The following is a 19,053-nucleotide window of genomic DNA, read 5'->3' on the forward strand; positions in this document are numbered from 1 at the left end:
CCCCGGTGACCAACGCGGTTGCCTCAGTATTATGAGCCACTTCCGCCTCCGCGCCCTCTGACCCTTGACCTCCTATGACGCGAGAGAGGAGGGCGGAGGCGCGAGGGTCACGCGCACGCGCTGTGAAGGCGGCGAGAAAGGGGGCGTGTGTGTGTCTGTGTGGAATTGCCAGGTCACGTGGGAAAAGGGGGCGGGCGCTCCGCTCCAGTTTCTCTCGGCGCTGTGTTCTCGCGAGAGTTGGAGAAAGCGAGAGAGAGAGAAACTGTCCGAGGAGAAGGAAGGAAGGAAGGAAGCGTTCGACGCAGCCTCGCATGAGGTCAAAGGTCACCAGAGCCTCTTTCTGAGGAGGGGGCGTGGAGGAAAGGGGGTGATGGTGATGATGATGATGATGATGATGATGTTGGGGGTGGCGGGGGTTGAGAAAGCCAGAGGCAAGGAAGAGCCTTCTTCACGCAGCGCATAGTTAAACTATGGAACTCACTGCCACAAGAAGTGGGGATGGCCACCTTCAGAAGGGGGTTAGATAAATGCCTGTTGGAGATGGCTATCCATGGTTACTAGCCCTGATGGCTATGTGCCACCTCCACTGTCAGAGGCAGTCCGCCTGTGTGCACCTGTTGCTGGGGAACATGGGTGGGAGGGTGCTGTTGCATTCATCTCCTGCTTTGTGAGTCCCTGGCCGACGGCTGGTTGGCCCCTGTGTGTCAAGAGAGTGCTGGACTAGATGGACCCTGGGTCTGATCCCTGTCTACTTTCTCCACACCATGCATAATTTTGATTAACACTTAGTCTCAATAAGACTTCCTAAAGACTTCCAATGTTTTCCTGCTACTTTGCAACATTGTATTCAATGCAACTGTTGCTTTTGGATTATTGTTTTTCTCCCCTAATGGACAGACACAGCTACCTGGAAGTTATCCCCCTTTCCTCTGCCCCAGTAGTAAGTGTGCTAACCTTGCAGCAGTAAATTATATTAAATTGCAGCCCTGGGTCATTCCTTGTGGCGGGGAAGTGAGTTTAGGGCAAGGGCTTCTGAAGGAATGTGTGTGGGGGGTGGCTTTCCACCAATGAACAACCAGAATCAAGACTTCCCTGCAGGTTTAAGACCCCAGTGCCGGTTTCATTTTAGAAATTGATTTCTACACCTACATCTTCTCAGGCAACAGGTTTGAGGAGTGAAACGTTGGCAAAGTGACAAAAGAAAGGAATAAGGGTGTCAGCTGACCAGCGAGGCAGCGAGAGAAGTCTCTACATGCATTTTGGAAGCGACTATAGAGCAGAAAATGTAGGGATTAGCCAGAACAAAGGAGGAAGGATTTAAAAATGAAGAAATAGCACCTACATAGAGTGATTAGCTATTGAGGAATTACATAATAGACAAAATAAAAGGCTGATCGTCATCATGTTTCTGGCTGTTCGCTATATTATTATTTATTACATTACTATGCCACCCAATAGCCAAAGCTCTCTGGGCGATTTACAAAATATTACAACCTTAAAAATGCAATCTAAAAATCATTTACATAGAAAACAATTTACAACACACAATAATAAAAATACTGGAACTAGCTGAAACCTCATACGCCATCAAATGCCTGGGAAAAGAGGAAAGCTTTAACCTGGGGCCAAAAGGATGACAGTGTTGGTGCCAAGTGGACCCCAGTGGGGAGAGTGTGCCCCGATTGGGGAGCCACTTCTAAGAAGGCCTCGACCGAGTCTCCCTCAGAGGAGGCAACTAGAGGAGGGCCTCAAATCATAGTGTATGGATAGGTTCATATTGGGAGAGAAGCTCCATCGGGTGTTTTAGTCCCAAGCCTTATAAGGCCGTAGTTCAAAAAAAAGCACTTTGAATTGGGCCCAGAAACATACAGGCAGGCAGCGTAGATGTTGTATTCAGTTTTAAGTAGTTCTACATTGCAGTATTACCTGCTTCTCCTGATGGGTTTAGTACTGCTGACCCTTGGAAGGGAACAGGTTACTGGGTCAAATGAACTAGTGGCCTGACCCAGTAAGCTTCTTACATACGCTATCGATCACCCACATGGAACCAGTGAATCAGATGTGCTCAGAAACTTGATACATGCAAAAGTAACCATCAGAAGGTAAGCCAGTGTAAACCTCTTGCAGTGCAGATGAGATTATCCCAAGATCTGAAAATGCTGGAAGGGTACTCAGAGGTCATCTAGTCCAGCCCCTGCCAATACAAGAAAGCCACAGTTACAGCACCCCTGATAGATTGACAGTCCCGCCTGTCTTTAAAAGCCTCAAATGAAGGAGAGACTTTGCATAAATCTCTAGAGCGTTTCCTTTCCTCTTTACATGCGCAGTTCTAGAAAATGTGGAGCTTTTTCCAAGCCTTTTGTAACCACCCTGCCAGGAGATTACGAATCTGGCACAGATCTCCAGCCCTGGGAACATGGAGGAATTCTTCATCCTGTCCTTACAGAGCTGTGATCTTCGATATGGGTGGGGTTCTGCTTCCTTCGCCATACAGACTGGCAGCAGGTGAGTGTTTATACTCATGCTATCCCCATCCAGTCCTAAATGGGGAATGTTACATTTCTATACTACCCAACAGACAAAGCTCTGGGTGGTTTACAAAGATTAAAAACCTTTATGCATGTCGTATTATGCATAATATAAAGAACAGTTTAGCTACAAATATACCAACAGAGCAGGCATGCACACACGCTGTTGATTGAGTTGCCCCAAAAAGGAATGTTCTGAGCCCTTTGTGCTGGAGTGCAGATTCTTTGTATGTTTTGTGGTTCATTGTATCGTTTTCATGTAGTCTTACATGATGTGTGAATTTGGTGGCTTTGGATGCCTCAGAAACGGTTGTTTCTGCTTCACTGAGCGCTGTGACTACAATAACACAGATCTGCTGTCCAGGATTGGGACCAGAAGGGGATTTACGTGAGGCTTTGTGGCTGACTGCATCATTCCCAGTCCTTTGGAAATCGGCAACTCCCAACAGCTGGGAAGTCATACCTGAACCTTCCAGGAGTGCTGTCTGCACTCCTTCCAGGCTGCACTTCTTCATGAGCCGTGTCTTAACGCCGAATACTTTTGCATCATACAAAACCTTCCCTGCCCGCTTCCCAAAGATGAGCGTTGGTTCCTTACTGATCTGCCTTCCTTTCTTTAGACTGGGAAGTTCAGAACCGTGTCCCTGCCGGCACCATCAAACAGGCCTTAATCTCGGGAGGGCAGAGCCGGCCCTGGATGAGGTACATGGCAGGGGAGCTGAGGCCGGCAGAGTTTCTGCGTGAGTTCGGACAGCAGTGCTCCGAGATCGTAAGCCAGTTTCTCTGCTTGGTTTCTCTTGGCTGAGCGAGGGCGGCCGGGGAGGGGCTTTCGTACATGGCATGGAAACCAGCACAGGCAGCTGGGAAGGGGCTTCTCATTCATGGGCTGCGTGATTATCCCTGGATCGGAAAATGCCTAGGTGAGGAGGAGTCCATTTTAGTCTCACCGGAACGTTGTGAGGGAGGCCTGGCGGAGAGAGCGTGGCCAGGGCGAGCCCCCCCAGAGAGCTTTATGGCAGAGTGGGGATTTCAACCTGGGTCTTCCCAGTCCAAGCCCACCGCTATGTCTCCTACGCCACTCTGGCTTTCTTCTGCCCCTTCAGCCATTCCAGACAGGTCAGTTCTTCTCTTATGCGAGAAAACACGGCAAGGTATTCGTGGGTTGCGTAAGAGGTTCTGCATTACCTCCTCTGCTGAAAGGCGTTCCGGGCCATCCTTCCTCTCTCCCATTTTCCCCTCCAGGCAAATTGCTCTGTCCCCGTGGACTCCTTCCTGTCCGAATTAACCAGCGTCGGAATGTCAGAGCAGCTCCCCGTTATGACCACGGCGATCGAATGCATTCGGGCTGAAGGGATCAAGACTGCCGTCCTGAGTAACAATTTCTATTTACACAACGGCGAAAGCTTTCTGCCCCTAGACCGAAAGCAGTTTGATGTGGTAAGTTTGCTGTGCGTGACAGAGGTTCCAGTTTTTTTGGGCTCATCAAAGAAATGTTAATTGACAAATTGCGTGATTCTTAGTCCAATGAGTAAATCATTTTCATTTACATATGAATAAAGAATAGTTCTGAAGAAGAAAGCGAGGGGTCTTAGCATGCCTGCCAAACGTAGTTTTTGTAAGTGCTTTTTCTTACAGTAATTTGCATTTTTAAAACAAAGAAAAATAAATCGGATGCTTGATGAATTGGGGGCATCTTGTTCAAAAACCTTTAAATCATTTAGATCAGTTAAATCAACCTTCCCTGATCCAGCGCCCTCCAGGTGCGTTGGACTGCAACTCCCAACATTCTGAGCTAGCACGGCCCCATGTGGTTAGGGATGATGGGAATTGCAGTCCAACACATCTGGAGGATACCAGGTTGAGGAAGGCTGAGCTAGATTAAACATGGCATGCCTACAGTTGGTTGGTAGGTTTGTCATGCTATAAACCAGCCAACTTATTGAAGGGGTCTTTTTACTCAGAGTGTGGTGTTGACATAATTGAAGTGGGGGGGAGGGATCTTAGGACAGCCTTCCCCAACCCAGTGCCCTCCAGATGTGTTGGACTACAGTTTCAACCTTCCGTCATCTAGAAGGCAGCAGCTTGAGAAAGGCTCCCTGAATGAAATTAGAGCCAGTTTATGTCGCGCTATTTAGAGGTAAGTCGAGGCGTGTTCACTGGGGCTTCCTCTTGGTGTGCACAGGATTCCTTGGATCATCCCAGAGTGCAGGACAAGGAATAATAGGCTCAACTTATGGGAAGCCGGATTCCGGCTGGACATCAGGAAAAACTTCCTGACTGTTAGAGCAGTATGACAATAGAACCAATGACCTAGGGAGGTGGTGGGCTCTCCCACACGAGAGGCTTTCAAGAGGCAGCTGGACAGCCATTGGCCAGGGATGCTTGAAGGTGGATTCCTGCATTGAGCAGGGGGTTGGACTCGATGGCCTTGCAGGCCCCTTCCAACTCTGCTATTCTATGATTCTATTTCTAAATCTCTCAAGAATCCAGAACTTGGTAGCTTCGCCTGTGTCCCTGTCTGCATTTTAACGTTCAGGGGTTTTGCCTTTGTTTTCTAGATCATTGAGTCTTGCCGGGAAGGGGTGTGTAAGCCGGACCCTCGTATCTACAAAGCTTGCTTGGAGCGTTTGGGGGTTCAAGCCAAGGAGTCCATCTTTCTGGATGACCTCGGGCAGAACCTGAAAGCTGCTGGCCAGCTTGGCATTAAAACAGTGAAGGTGAGGGGGCTGAAGGGCCCTGCTGTGCACACAGAGGGTCCCAGGTCCGATCCCCGGCACCTCCAGGTCGGGCTGGGGAAATTCCTGCCGGAAACCCCAAGGATCACTGCTGCGTCAACAATGCTGGCAGAGTTTTAAAAACAGCCTTTCCAGATCAGAGCAAAGATCCCCTGGCCAGGTGTGCTCTTTTTCCAGCTTACCTGTTCTCATATTGGCCGGTCTCAAATATCTATCCGTGTCATTTTTGGAACTGATTTATTTATTTTGTTATATTTATATCCCACCTTTTCCTCCAAGGAGCCCAAGGTGGCATACATGATCCTCCTCCTCCTCCTCCTCCTCTCTGTTTTAGCCTCACATCAACCCTGTGAGGTAGGCTAGGCTGAGAGTCAGTGACTGGCCCAGAGTCAGCCAGTGAGATGAATGGGGGACTAGAAACCAGATCTCCCCAGTCCACCATTGTAACCACTGCACCTCACTGGCTGTCAGCTGGAAAGTATTTAAGGACCTAAGCCATGCCTGAGTATATCTGGACAAGAGTCCGGCTTGCCTCCTATTGTGTTTCCGGCTGTGGACAGCTGGGACTTCCTGGGTGCTCCGAGGCAGGGCACAGAGGTAACGGCCTGCCCACATCATTTGTCCCCGGCGTAGGGTCTCCAAAGGTAGACTGCCACTGTATGTGGAAGTTCCATCTTAGAGGACTCCCCCCCACTTTCCTTTCCTCTCAGAGCCCAGGATGGCTTTGTTGAGTGTCTCCCCTGCTCTCCCCCACCCCCCGTCTCAGGTTGATGACCCGGAAGCAGCGATTCGGGAGCTAGAAGCCCACCTGGGCTTCCCCCTGCGGTCGTTTGTGCCGTACACGTGTCCTGTGGGGCCGAAGATGGACATTCCCAGAGCGCCTCTCCAGAAGTACCTTGAAAGCGTCTTAGGGGACCAGGCGAAAGGTACCGGAGTCTTTATTCCGCCCCCCCCCCCTTCTGTGTCATGACAGTCTGTGCGGCTCTCCTGTCCAGCTAGGGGAGAGACGGATCCTGACACGCCAGCAAGTGCTGACCTGCTCTTCTTTCGGCAGAGGAAGTGAGGCCACATGGCACAGCCATTAGTGAGGGCCACCTTCCCCAACCAGGCGCTCTCCAGATGTGCTGGACTGCAATTCCCATCATTCCTAGCCTTCCCCAACCTGGGAGGGCAGCTGGTTGGGGAAGGGGAAGTTAGACTGTTGGACTAGGACCGGGGAGACTCCGGTTCGAGTCCTCAGAGGGCTGACACTGGGCCAGTCACACGCTCGCTTGCTCTCTGCCTGACCTCCCTCGCAGGATTGTTGTGAGGAGGGAGGGAGGGGCAGAGCCACGCGCTCCCTTGAAGCCCCCCTCCGCTTCCGCTCACGGCTCGCTTGGCCTCCGACTTCCAGGTCCTCTGGTGCTGCGGCAGTTCAGCCACGGCCAGTCCAACCCGACGTACTTCCTCGGCCTCGGGGATCGCCACCTGGTCCTGAGGAAGAAGCCGCCGGGCAAGCTGCTGCCCTCCGCCCACGCGGTGGAAAGAGAGTACAGGTGAGACGTTCCACAGCTACCTGCACCTTCGCTCGGAAGAGGGGTCCGTTGGAGCTTATGGTTGGAGCGCTGGCGATTGGGGTAGGAGCAGGCCAGCTCTGGGGTTTCACAGCAGCCATTTATCCAGCAGAGTAACGTCCTGTGTCCCTGGAAAACGGGCTAAATAAAAATTCTCCAATATGGGGGATGATTTGCCCTGAATGCCTTGCTGTTTGGGGGTCAGTTTGGTGAGTTCTCTTTAATCCTGTGAAAGGAAAGGAAAGGAACCTCTCGTGCAAGCACTGAGTCATTACTGACTCTTGGAGGGACGCCAGCTTTCGCTGACGTTTTCTTGGCAGGCCTTATAGCGGGGTGGTTTGCCATTGCCTTCCCCGGCCGTTATTACCTTTCTCCCAGCTAGCTAGGTACTCACTTTACCGAACTCAGGAGGATGGAAGGCTGAGTCGACCTGACCTGGCTGCCTGAAACCAGCTTCTGCTGGGATCGAACTCAGGCCGTGGGGAGAGTTTCATGCAAACACTTCTACAATAGCACAGATCTTTTCATGTGGCTTGTAAAACTTCTTTTGTCCAAATTGTTGGCTGTTTCCTTTTACAAACCGTTCCGCTCTTACTTGCACCCTCCTTTGCCCTGGCAGGGTTTTGAAGGCCCTTGCTGAGGCTGGCGTTCCGGTCCCTGAAGTCCTGGTCCTATGCGAAGATTCAAGGTGTGTGTTCGAGTTTTCAGAGTGGACTGAACAGGGGGAGGGTTTTTTCCTGCTTTGGGAAAACCCATCCTGCCGAAAACGTCGCGGCCTCACCCCCTTGTGTCCCCTCAGCGTCATCGGCACCCCGTTCTACCTAATGGACCACTGCGCCGGCCGGATCTTCAAGGAAGCCTCTCTTCCGGGACTGGAGCCTGGCCAGCGGAGGGAGATTTACGCCGCCATGAACAGGGTCCTTTGCCAGATCCACAGTGTGGACCTCAAAGTGGCTGGCCTGGAGGATTACGGGAAACATGGTACGTCAGCGGGCGGAGCGACGGCGCTGCTGCCCCGTTCTCCGGGGCTCAGTTTGCAGAACTTGTCTTTCCCCGGGTTATTTCTCATGTGGGTCTTTCAAAGCTTTGCTGGTTGAAGCAAATGCTAGAAGAGCGTGTGGAACTCCACGGGACTGGGGTTTGACTTTTGAGGCCTGGTTCGCTCAGATGGGGCTGTCCTTGACTTTACCACTTCCAGGCTGCAGAGGTGGAGACTTGGACATCCACCTCTGTGTGTGTGTGTGTGTGTGTGTGCTAGGGTTGGGCAACGTGTGGGCCCTCCAGCTGTTTTGGTCTGTCAATAAATAAATGAATGCTGCAGGTAACTACATTCAGCGGCAAGTCCAGACCTGGAGCAAACAGTACCGGGCCTTGGAGACGCACACGATCCCAGCCATGGAGCGGCTCATGGAATGGCTGCCCTCCCACCTGCCGGCCAGCGAGCGTCTCTCTGTCGTGCACGGAGACTTCAGGTATCACACTTGACTGGCAAGCCCCCTCTCTCCGTTCCCTCCCAGACAAAGATTTCAGGAGTCTCTTAAAAAGAGAGGGCGGGGGGTGGGTGGAGCGCACTGAAGAATGGATTTGTCTATTTATGGCATTTTTATCCTGCTCATCAGCCAAACAGGCTCCAAGAGCAGCGTATGAATTCGAATGACTGACCGTCCTGGCCTTCAGGCTTACGATCTAAAAGACGTCACACATGAGAAAGGGAAGGAAGGGGGCAGATTTTAAAACAACAACTGGGAAGCCGGCATGCTGCAAAGCAAAGTGTTGCACTACGGTGTCATCTTTATTTGGGTTTAAAGGAGTGAAGCCTCCCCTGTGGCAGCCATTTTGTGAAAGCGCCCATGGCGCACACTCAGAATCCCAAACGTGCCCATCAGGCTGGAAGTTCTGTGGGGCTGCGGAGCCTCGGATGGGATTCTCAGCAGCCTCCCCAAACCGGCCTCCCTGTAGTTCTTTAGAGTGAGGGGTTGGGGAACGTGGGGGGTTGAATCACTACTCCCATCATCCCAGATGATTGCCCAGGATGGCTGGGCCGGATGGGAGTTGGGAGTCCAGCATCACCTGGAGAGGGGCACCCCTGTTTTCAGGGGAGCCTGCTTCCAAATGGCTTTCCGCGCCCAGGGCAGCCCTGTCTCCCGTGGCCGGCCGGCCGGCATCTGCCAGGATTCCTCTGCAGCGCTCGCCTCTCCCTTTGTAGGCTGGACAACCTGATCTTCCACCCAGAGAAGCCCGAGGTGGTCTCTGTCCTCGACTGGGAACTCTCCACCTTAGGCGACCCTCTTTCCGACGTGGCCTATAACTGCCTGGTGTATTATCTGCCTTCTCAGTTTCCCATCTTAAAAGGTACATGGGCGTTTCCTTAACTGTAGGTGGGCGAGGACGGGACAGCTAATTGCTCAAATTAACTCGAGGAGAACTGTGGCAGCAGGAGGCCATGCCTGGCAAGGCAGGGAGCACCAGCACCTTGGCCAGGGCTCTGCCGAATCTGCTTGGCTGGGCAGGGCCTCTTGGGAGGCGCCGTTGATGTTGCCGCTTCATTCCGCTCGCAGGCTTGAGCGACTGTGACCTGGCCCAGCTGTCCATCCCCACGGCGGAGGCCTACGTCCAGATGTATTGCCACCACCTGGGCATCCCCCCCATCGAGAACTGGAACTTCTACATGGCCTTCTCCTTCTTTAGGCTGGCCGCCATCCTGCAGGGGGTGTACAGGCGCTCGCTCACAGGTGAGTCCACCAGATCAGCTGGGCCCCGATTTGGCGGCTAGGGAGCCTTCCGCCAGGGGTCCCCATCCTTTTCGGGCCTGTGAGCACATTTGGGGATTTGAGAAACTGCTGTGGGCACCAGCACAAAATGCCTGATCCCTGGCTTGCCCCTTTGGCATCTGCGCAGCCGTGCTGGCCGGGCGTTGTGGGAGTTGCAGTCCAGCCCATCTGGAGGGCGCCAGGCTTGGAGAAGCTGTACGGCAGCATCTTCTGTCCTAGGCCCAAGGCATCTAGCCCCACACTCCTCCTGTTCCCTCCCAAAAGAGTGGGCTGCAGGAGCTGCTGGTGGCCAGGGGTCGATCTCAGGCTGCTGAATGCCCTCCGCCCTCTCGCCCAGGCCAGGCCAGTTCGGCCATTGCCGAAATCAGTGAGAAGCAGGTGGAGTTCATGGCGGACCAGGCCTGGAGCTTTGCCACCAAAGAAGGCTTCCGCCTCTTCAAGGGCCTTCCCACCACCAGGCCGCCCAGCAGGGCCTTCAGCACGTGGGCGGATCCGAGGCGGCACCCGAGGAGGAGCTATTCCGTGCGGGCTCCTGCTTCTGCATCCCACCTGATCGTCTCTCCAGACGGCCTGTCCAGCCGAGTGCAGGAGCTGCACCGGAGGCTGAAGCAGTTCCTGGAGGTCCACATTTATCCAGCCGAGCAACTCCTGCGGGACCACCAGGCTTCTCCGAGCAGGTGGACCCCCCACCCCCTCATCGAAGAGTTCAAGGCAAGTCCACTGCCTCCGTCAAGCCCAGCCCAGCCTGTAAGCTAGAGGCCAGGGTGGCGGGGAGGGAGGGCCCTTGAGGACAAATGAGGCAGGGCCCTGCCCCAAAGAGCTTGCAGCTGTGAGTTCCAACAGCGGGAAGGCACAAAGGGAGGAACGGAAGGGGAGGGAGGCAACGAGGGCTGGATGGGAGCCAGGGCGGTTGCTGTCATGCAGGCCTGGTTTCAGTTGCGGATGAGGCCGAAGAGGGCTTCGAAACGGGGGGCAAGAGGTGGCACCGGGTAGCTCTCCTGCAAGGGGAGACGTAGCGCATCACGAAAGGGAGCATCTTTTGTAAACGTTGGTGCCGTGACTGAGAAGGTCCTTGCATTGGTCATCAAAGTCTCTTCCCAGAGCAGGGGACTTTATACAGTGCGCACTAAAGACCCGGTTCCACCATCTGATGATAGATCTGCATCTTATCTGCCTATTTTGCATTCCGTTCCCAATAGAACACAAGGCAGTGCATTGATGTTTCACCCCCTGACCCAGGGACGGCTCTACCATTAGGCAGGGTGAAGCAGTTGCCTCGGGCGGCAGACGCTGGGAGGCAGCAGCACGGTGTTTGAAGAGAGAGCTGTGTGCCTTGCAGCCTACGCTGCATCCCCTAAGTTAACCAGCTGCCTTCAGGTTCGGCGGAGGACCTTGTCTCTTCGTTGTCGTTGAAGACAGACCCCCAGACAGCTTTTGTACACGGCAAGCGAGGGGGCGCCATCTTGTCCTTCACTTCAGGCAGCAAAATGTTCTGGGCCGGTACTACCCCCCCTTATTTTCCTGAGCTTTTCATATATATTTCATGTGGCAAAGGCCATGTGATTTCTGACTTCCGTTTTGCTGTCATAGCGGCAAGGAATGCACGCAGGCTCATTACATGCCCCTGTGTCCTACGAAGCCTTGCGCCAAATCTAAAACAGATGGGATTTTCATGCATCGTCAGCAGAATGGCCTTCTGGCCCCCAAGTGCAAATACTTTCATGATTTTTTAAGTCCTCCTTTGAAAAATAAGCAAGCCAAATCCAAATCCGTTCTGCTCCCAGGCTTGCTTCTCAGATCTACTTACGTTCCGAGGCCGCAGCAAATGTGCCCCCTGGATTTCTGCCGTCCTTAGCCCTCTCTCTCCCCACCTCTTCTCCTCCTTCAGGACAAAGCCAAGTCTGAGGGCCTCTGGAACCTTTTCCTGCCCCTGGAGAGTGACCCAGACGGGACATATGGCGCGGGCCTGACTAACGTGGAGTACGCCCACTTGTGTGAGCTGATGGGGACGTCGCTCTATGCCCCCGAGGTACCCGCTGCAAAGCCTGAACTGGGCAGGCGGGGCTCCGGAGCCCATTTGGGAGCTCCTGGGGACCCCACATCTCTAGGGACACAGACTCCAGCGGAGTGTTCCCTTTCTCTGGGAGCTTGGAGGAGGCCGCTGGCCGGCTGGCCTCAACCTCTGCCAGCTCCCTTCTCTTCCCACCGCATCCTTCTGGCCCGGGGTTGTCCCTCCGTATGCCCGGAAGACCCCACCCTCCTTTTCTGCGCTGCCAACCTTTCTGGAAGGCCCAGCCTTGGAGCGGGCGCGAGCCTTCTGAGCTTCCCGCGGGTTCAGCGCCCCCCACCCCGTTCTGCCCACCTCCCTCCGGCTCCTCCCGACTGGTCCCGGGAGGGCCCGCTGCCGCACGCATCCTGGGAAGGTGCTGTGGCTCAGTGGCAGAGCCCCCTGCTTCACCTGCAGAAGGGCCCGGGTTCAGTCCCCTGCATCATCTCCAGTGGGAACCCTCTTGGGTAGCTGCCAGTGGCCTCTTTCTGCCGGAGACCCCAAAGAGCCGCCAGTCGGAGGGGGCAACAGGCAATCCTGGGCCGGACAGACAAAAGAGCCTGACCTCCGTATAAATGAGCTTCTGGTGTTGCTCCGAGGGATGAGAGTGGGTTGATCTCCCGTGTTGTGGCTGAGCGGAGGGGCGGTTCTTCCACTCAACGGATTGCAAAGCAGCCCCCATCCTCGGCTGGCTCCATCCTCTCCCCCCAGCCCGCTAATCCCGTTTGGCTCCTCCAGGTATTCAACTGCTCAGCCCCAGACACCGGCAACATGGAGGTGCTGGTGCGCTACGGCACAGCGGTGCAGAAGGAGCGCTGGCTGCAGCCCTTGCTGGACGGCGAGATCCGCTCCTGCTTCGCGATGACGGAGCCGCAGGTGAATGGCCACCCTCCGTGCAGCCTTGGGTGGAAGCCGGGCATTTGTGGCCAGCCCTGACTTGGCCTGCGTCTAAGCCCGGTGCGGAATCCTCCGTCCATTTGGCGCTCTCTCCAGTCCATGGGGGGTGGGGGGTGGGGGGTGGCTGCCTGCCTGGGTCTTTTTTGAGAGATATTTTCAAAGCGCCATGTGTACATTGATCTATTTACACATCCTTCTTTCACTTTACTATTATAAACAGTTGCAAAACTGCTCCAGCAGAGGGGGCAAAAAGTGTACTGGTGATTGCATGGGCACTAGCCACTCGGCACTGTCCTCTTCCAGGGTCTGCTTTACATTTGTAGAACCGCTTTTTTCCCTCTTGAACTTGGAGACAAAATGGTGCATTCATGACCGAGGGCGTTTCCAAACTAGCCCCGCTGCTCTGGAAACCCTCTAAAATGACGTGTGTTTCCCTCAGGTTGCTTCCTCTGATGCCACCAACATTGAGGCTTCCATCACCAAGGAGAAAGACGCCTACATCCTGAATGGGCGCAAGTGGTGGATTTCAGGTATGCCTGTAGAATCTCTCTGGCTCTCTGTGGGACGGAATACTCTGTGAGACATATGCTGGGTCTATAATAACAAACCCACATCTGAGTTACTATAGACCAGGTATTCCGACACAGACGTCTCAAAGTGACGAGTCGAATTGCACAAAGACCTAGTAAACCAATTAATGCTCCCATTTTACAGGTGAGGAAAACTGAGGCCAAGAGAGACACCATTAGCCCAAAGCCAGGGATTTTCAAACTTTAAATGCTGATTGCTGTCGATTAACTATTGAGAGTTGCAAGCTCTTGCCAACCTCCTGCAAAACACCCAGAGATCTGCCAATAGATCCAGAGCTACCTTCCACCTAATGCCACCTTAAAGTACCGACTCTTTTCCTGGCCCACAGAGGGCGAGAAAGGTGGGCATCCTCCTAGAGGGTTTCTGGGGAAAGGTGTTTGGTCTCGATTTCCTCTCTCGCCCACAAGACACGGCCTGAAAGAATAAAAGCAGTGAGAGAGAAGGAAGCAGCGGAGGGCTACGGGGAATTTGGGGCCTGCGATCTGGGCTCTCCAGAATTGCATTGTGGGAATTCTCTGGGTTGCCAAAGGAGCTCTGGCTGGCTGGGGCCAGGGGGGCCGTTTCTGGACTGCCCAGCATCCAGTCTTTGTGGCAGGCATGTTTGCATCTGGTCTCAGGGCTACTGAGAGTGGGTGGGGGAGGCAAGGAGCCAGTAGTCCCTGCCCTGTAGACGTTTCAGGGATAACAGCTCTGCTTCTGAACACCCCTGGCTATGTACCCAACACATCACCCAGGGAACTCCAGCGACTGGGTGGTCTGAAACAGAAACACATTGAAACGTACACTTCAGAACAGGCTGCATCCCCGGTCTGATGAAAGGCAGCGCTCCGCGTCGTATGCCGTGGCCCAAATAGCGTCGGTCATGCCCCCTGCTAACGATGGAGGTGGCGAAGGAAAGGCCGGGGGGGGCTTCAGCAGCCGGGGGGGCCACGCTCCCCTCATCGGCCACCCTGCCTCTCCCCGGCAGGCGCCCTGGATCCTCGCTGCCGGCTCTGCGTCTTCATGGGCAAGACCGACCCCGCGGCCCACCGGCACAAGCAGCAGTCGATGGTGCTGGTCGCTATGGAGTCTCCCGGGATCACCGTTGTCCGGCCCCTCAGCGTCTACGGCTTGGAAGATGCTCCAGGTGAGGCTGAGGGTGGGGGTGTTTGGGCTCTGAGGGGGTGGGGGGTGGAAGGCCCTCTCTCCCTCTCTCTCTCTCTCTCTTTCTCTCTCTCTCTCTCCCTCTCTCTCTCTCTGAGCTTAGGGTGGCCCACGGAGGGGCTTCTGCCCCTGCGAAGGCCCTCTCCCCGGCTGCCAAGCGTCTGAGGCTGGGAAAGGGACTCTTCCGCCACGGGGTTGAACTTCTTTCAGCTCATGAGCTGAATTCCATTTTGGGGGAGCGCTCAGGGGCCACGTTCCAGTGGTGGGGCTGGGAAGGCCCCTTCTCTCCCCGAGACCCTGTAGAACCCGCCGCCAGTCCAGTGCAAATGATCCCAGGCCTGGATGCCCCAGCAGCCCGCCTGGGCCCTGGGCTGCAGCTCCTCCTGTTGCTGGATGTCTCGTGCCCCTTCCTCTTTCCAGCCGGCCACGGGGAGATGGTCTTCGAGGACGTCCGCGTCCCCCCCGAGAATCTCTTGCTGGGCCTTGGCCGCGGCTTCGAAATCGCCCAGGGGCGGCTGGGCCCGGGAAGGATCCACCACTGCATGCGGCTGATTGGCATGGCGGAACGGGCGCTGGCCCTCATGAAGGAGCGGGTGAGCGGAGGCACGCGGGACGGGGGGTGCTTTCGGACGGGCCCTTGGCCAGCGCAAGCCCGTGTCCGGCTCCCTTCCCCCACTGTGTGATAGGAAGTTAGGAAAGACCTTTAAGGCGCGATTGGGCGGGGGGGGGGGAAGCCCTACAGCTCCCAGCATGGCTGGCTGGGGGATGCTGGGAGTCGTAGGAATTTTCCGATTGTTTCTTTCCTTTTGGAGGAGACAGAACTAGAGGCGTATTGCGCCCTCCTCGGCCAAAAACTCTAGGCTGTGTGCTTGTGAGCCATGAAAGTGCCTTCCTCCCAGATGCTTCTCTTGGTGCCCGCCAAGGTGGCCCACCCCGCCCCGCCCACTTCAAAAGAAATAAATATATGAACGCTTCCTTAGGGCAGGAGGGATCGCTTCAAAGTGTGACATGAGGGCCTCTGCCTTGCATTTGGGGCAGGTGACGCGTCCTTTGCCCCACCTCCTGAAAAAGGCCTTCTGTGACGGCACACAGGACAGGCTCTCAAACTGCCAGAGGCAGCCCCGGCTCAAAAAGCTTCCCTGCGCCTGTAGAGCGCGACCAGGGGAAAAGCCCCATTCGTAAGGGGTTCCGTTTTGGTAGGTTTGTGGGGATGAAGCCCACAGTGCTCACGTGAACCCCCTCCCCACAGTGATTCTGTGGTCTCCCCCCCCTTAAAACAATAAGGATAGGAGTTGGGTTATACCACGTCAGACCCTTGTCTGTCCCTTTGGCTACAGAGACCTTTTTAAGTAGATTTGCTGGGGGATGGATGGCGAGACCCACCTTTGTGCACAGGGGGACCCCGAGGGGGTCAGGCTGCCGCTGCCCAAATGGCTCATTCAGAGCAAAACCCTCAGCCAGATGCGCTTGCCGGCAGGTGACGTCCCGGGTGGCCTTCGGAAAGCCTCTAGCGGAACAGGGCACCATCCGGGCCGACGTGGCTGAGTCCCGGCTGGAGATCGAGCAGGCCCGGCTCCTCGTCCTCAACGCGGCCCACCTCATGGACACAGTGGGGAATAAGGTACACCGCCGAGTCCCAGGGACCCTTTGGAGCCACGGAGGAAGAAAAGTGGCCGGTCTCCGGCTGCCTCGGCCGCCAGCCCTTCCGTGCAGGAGCATGAGTGCGGCCACGTTGCTCGGGAAGGGAGTGGGGAGTCAAAGGGGGGTGCTCAGAGACGGGAGGTCTGTCTAGTCCAACGTTCTGTCCACCCACGGGAAACCCACAAGCAACGCCTGAGTGCAACAGCACCCTCCCACCCAGGTTCCCCAGCAAGCGGTTGACATGGGCGTACTGCCTCTGGCACTGGGGCCAAGGTGGAGAGAGAGAGGGTCCCAAAAGCCAGCAGGTCTTCAGGTGACCCCGAGGGGCACGATGGTCCTACCTGCGCAATATTGTAAGCCTGAAAGCGCCACCCAGGTCGTTTTCTTCACCTCTCCGTTTGTAACTCCTTCCTTGCCAGATCACACTGTGGGAAGGAGGCAGTGGTGGGTTCCTCCCCCTTCCATGGAGCCCAATGGAGACAGACCCCCCCACACACACACACCCCTCCGGGGGCTGCTGACTCCTTTTCTCACACCCCTGCTTTCCCCCCGCGGAATCTACTACTGTCAGTTTACAAGAGGTGGCACCAAGCCACTGCTGGGGGGAAGGGCGGAGGAAGGCAGGCCAAGGACCCCCTCCCGAGGCCCGTCAGCCTGCCTGCTGGCCAGCTGCCCTTCTGTTCTGTCTCCCCCAGGAAGCGGCTCTCGAGATCGCCATGATCAAAGTGGCGGCGCCGAGGATGGCATTGCGGGTCATCGACCGAGCGATCCAGGTGGGTGTTCCGCAGCCCACCGCCTCGCCTCGCCTCCCTCCTCCGCTTCAGCCGGTCCGCTCAGAACCCTCCCCAACCCTCCCCTCCCGAGTTTGTGGCTCAGCTCCTCCCTTGGGATCTAACCCACTCTGCAGGATTATTTTAATTTCATTTGCTGCGTTGACATCCTGCCTTTTCCTCCAAAGCGGCCTCGTTCTTGGCCCTCCTCTGCTCCATTTTAGCCTCCCGAGAACCCTGTGACAGAAGCTAGGCTGAGCGTTAGTGACTGGCCCAAAGTCACCCAATGAGCTTCATGGCGACCGGAAGCTGAGCTCTCAAGTCCCGGCCCAGCAATCGCACCCCTTCCCCACCCCGGCTCTCAGTGTTCCGATATGGCGGACCTTGTGCCTTTTACAATATCGCCGCCCTTAATCTCGACTCCTCCACTGTTCTCTGACTCTTCTTGCAGGCCTTTGGTGCAGCAGGACTCAGCAACGACCAGCCGCTGGCTCAGACCTTTGCCTGGGCGCGGGCCCTCCGCCTGGCTGACGGCCCCGACGAAGTCCACAAGGCCGCCATCGCGAAAATGGAACTCCAGCGCTAACCGGGTCGTGGCAGGAAGCAGCTCGGCATCCTGACAGCTGACGTGGGGGGGAAAGGCCGTGCGGTTGGCCGTTTTGGGGACGGCGAGGCGAGGCGGATCGACATTGTGGGTGCTTGCAAATTCAGCACCCGAGCTGATTTTTCTGGGCCGCTGCGACTAATACTGTGCACAGCTGATTACGGGTGGAAGAAAACCCAAAGTGTGCCAGGCTGGACAAGTGGCTAGTGCAGGACACAGCCGCTGGGTAGAAATCCAGACAAGAATCCTAGGCAGGTGAAGCTCTTTCCGGAACTCCCGGAGATCCGTGAGTGCTGGGGACATCTTGACTTTGCTGGTTGCGAAGTCAGGGCTGGGGCGTCGTAATGAGCTACCCCCCCCCCCATGACCTTTGAGGAATCTCTACTCCTCTCTGAAAAGGCCTTGAGCAATCCTGATGGTGGGTAGAGAAAGGGGGAGAAGACAAGGTCAAGCCCGCTCATGGACTCTGGCAGAGGGAATTCCCCACCCAGCCTGCCCGGCTGTAATTATGGCTTTGCTATGTTTTTGGGGGTGAGAGTGGCACTTTGATACTCTTACTGTAATTCACTGAGGGATTAAATAGAAGGGAAATCAATGGTTCATGGAAGGAAAGGAGCAAAACAGTGATTCTGAAGGGTCATACAGAACGGTTGCTTAAGAAGCAGAATAAACACATTGCAATTCTCCCTTCGTTCTGTGGAATGCAACTGCACAACCTCAAACCAGTCTTGCGTGTCCAGAATCTGATACCTGGGGCAGGTGTGGGTGGGTGTTGGATGTGGTTCTAGGTTTCTATGCCATTAGCCTGTTCTTCCCCAGGCTGCTGATCGTGGGGATAAAGACGACACGTGGGTTCCAAACCACACAGAACTACAGTCAATGGTAGTGAAATTAAAAGCGCATTTCAATTCAGCTCAGGTTTCTTGCAATCCTTTTTCCTCCCTTTTCTTTAAAGCCATCCTCAATAAATTAAATTGTTTTGGCTTGCTGGAGGAGGGCGTTCAAGGATGGAACCAGATGTACTTTTGCGATGCTTGATCAGAAACAGTTGACAGATTAAAACCGTGCGAGAGAGAGAGAGAGAGAGAGAAGGTGGGCTGCCGCTGCTATGGTGGTGTTTGCCGCCACACACAGGGGGGCATCATCTGGAAAAATGGGAAGGATCCACTGGTGTTTCCTTAGGGCCTCTCAGATCTTTGCCTCGTACACACATCGGTCCACTCAAATTCAAAGGAAGGTTCAACAAAGATTTCTTAATGGGTAGCAACTCTACTTGCTCGGTGGTGGCTGGGGTCCGCTTCGGGTTGCTTAGCACTCGACTAGGGGGTACAATCACTGAAGAAGGGGGCTGTACTGCCAATCCTGTCCTCTACCTTTCTCGACGTCCACAAACCGAGAGATGCCAAGTGCAGATTCTTTTGCAGCCGCTGCACCCCGACTTCTGTCTGTAGATCTGGGACAGGCCTAATAAAGATCCACGCCCTTTCGTATCACACAGGGACAATTCTTATTTATCATATTTTTACCCCGCTCCTTCTTAGCCAAAGAAGGCTTTCTGAGCAGCTTACAAACAATTAGCAAAGAAGACAGTGCGTGACCTCAGGTTGACATTCTAAAACAGTGTCCTGTGTGCCTCAAAGGCTTGCACTTTTTTAAAAAAATGGTGGCAGGCCCAAATATAAAGACGGCATCAAAATGCACATATGAAAGCTGGTGTGTGTAGCATGAGGCAAGTCAGTCTGTACCACCAAGAGGCCCCTTGGTCCAGGAGGT

At 55.0% G+C, this 19,053-nt stretch overlaps 1 protein-coding gene across 1 annotated transcript; it reads left to right on the top strand.

The window, feature by feature from the left end:
• Positions 1-2,081: 2,081 nt before the first annotated feature.
• On the top strand, positions 2,082-18,192 carry ACAD10 (acyl-CoA dehydrogenase family member 10). Its single transcript, XM_063144415.1, has 21 exons — positions 2,082-2,102; positions 2,328-2,505; positions 3,149-3,297; positions 3,771-3,965; positions 5,087-5,245; positions 6,030-6,189; positions 6,657-6,798; positions 7,436-7,504; positions 7,616-7,797; positions 8,138-8,288; positions 9,023-9,168; positions 9,375-9,548; positions 9,925-10,298; positions 11,476-11,616; positions 12,373-12,510; positions 12,971-13,061; positions 14,090-14,248; positions 14,686-14,858; positions 15,743-15,886; positions 16,602-16,679; positions 17,128-18,192. Exons 2-21 carry the CDS (start codon positions 2,337-2,339, stop codon positions 17,260-17,262), a joined length of 3,129 nt encoding a protein of 1,042 aa, XP_063000485.1. The 5' UTR covers positions 2,082-2,102; positions 2,328-2,336; the 3' UTR covers positions 17,263-18,192.
• The last annotated feature ends 861 nt before the right edge of the window (positions 18,193-19,053 follow it).

This window comes from Elgaria multicarinata, chromosome 18, assembly GCF_023053635.1.
Source record: "Elgaria multicarinata webbii isolate HBS135686 ecotype San Diego chromosome 18, rElgMul1.1.pri, whole genome shotgun sequence".
Taxonomy (NCBI): domain Eukaryota; kingdom Metazoa; phylum Chordata; class Lepidosauria; order Squamata; family Anguidae; genus Elgaria; species Elgaria multicarinata.

Bases quoted from the DNA above. Each gene is read 5' to 3' on its own strand.
- ACAD10 (XM_063144415.1), top strand. From the start codon at position 2,337: ATGTGGAGCTTTTTCCAAGCCTTTTGTAACCACCCTGCCAGGAGATTA. The intron at 8,289-9,022 runs GTATCACACTTG...CTCCCTTTGTAG, and splicing joins GTCGTGCACGGAGACTTCAG to GCTGGACAACCTGATCTTCC. The intron at 9,169-9,374 runs GTACATGGGCGT...TTCCGCTCGCAG, and splicing joins TCAGTTTCCCATCTTAAAAG to GCTTGAGCGACTGTGACCTG.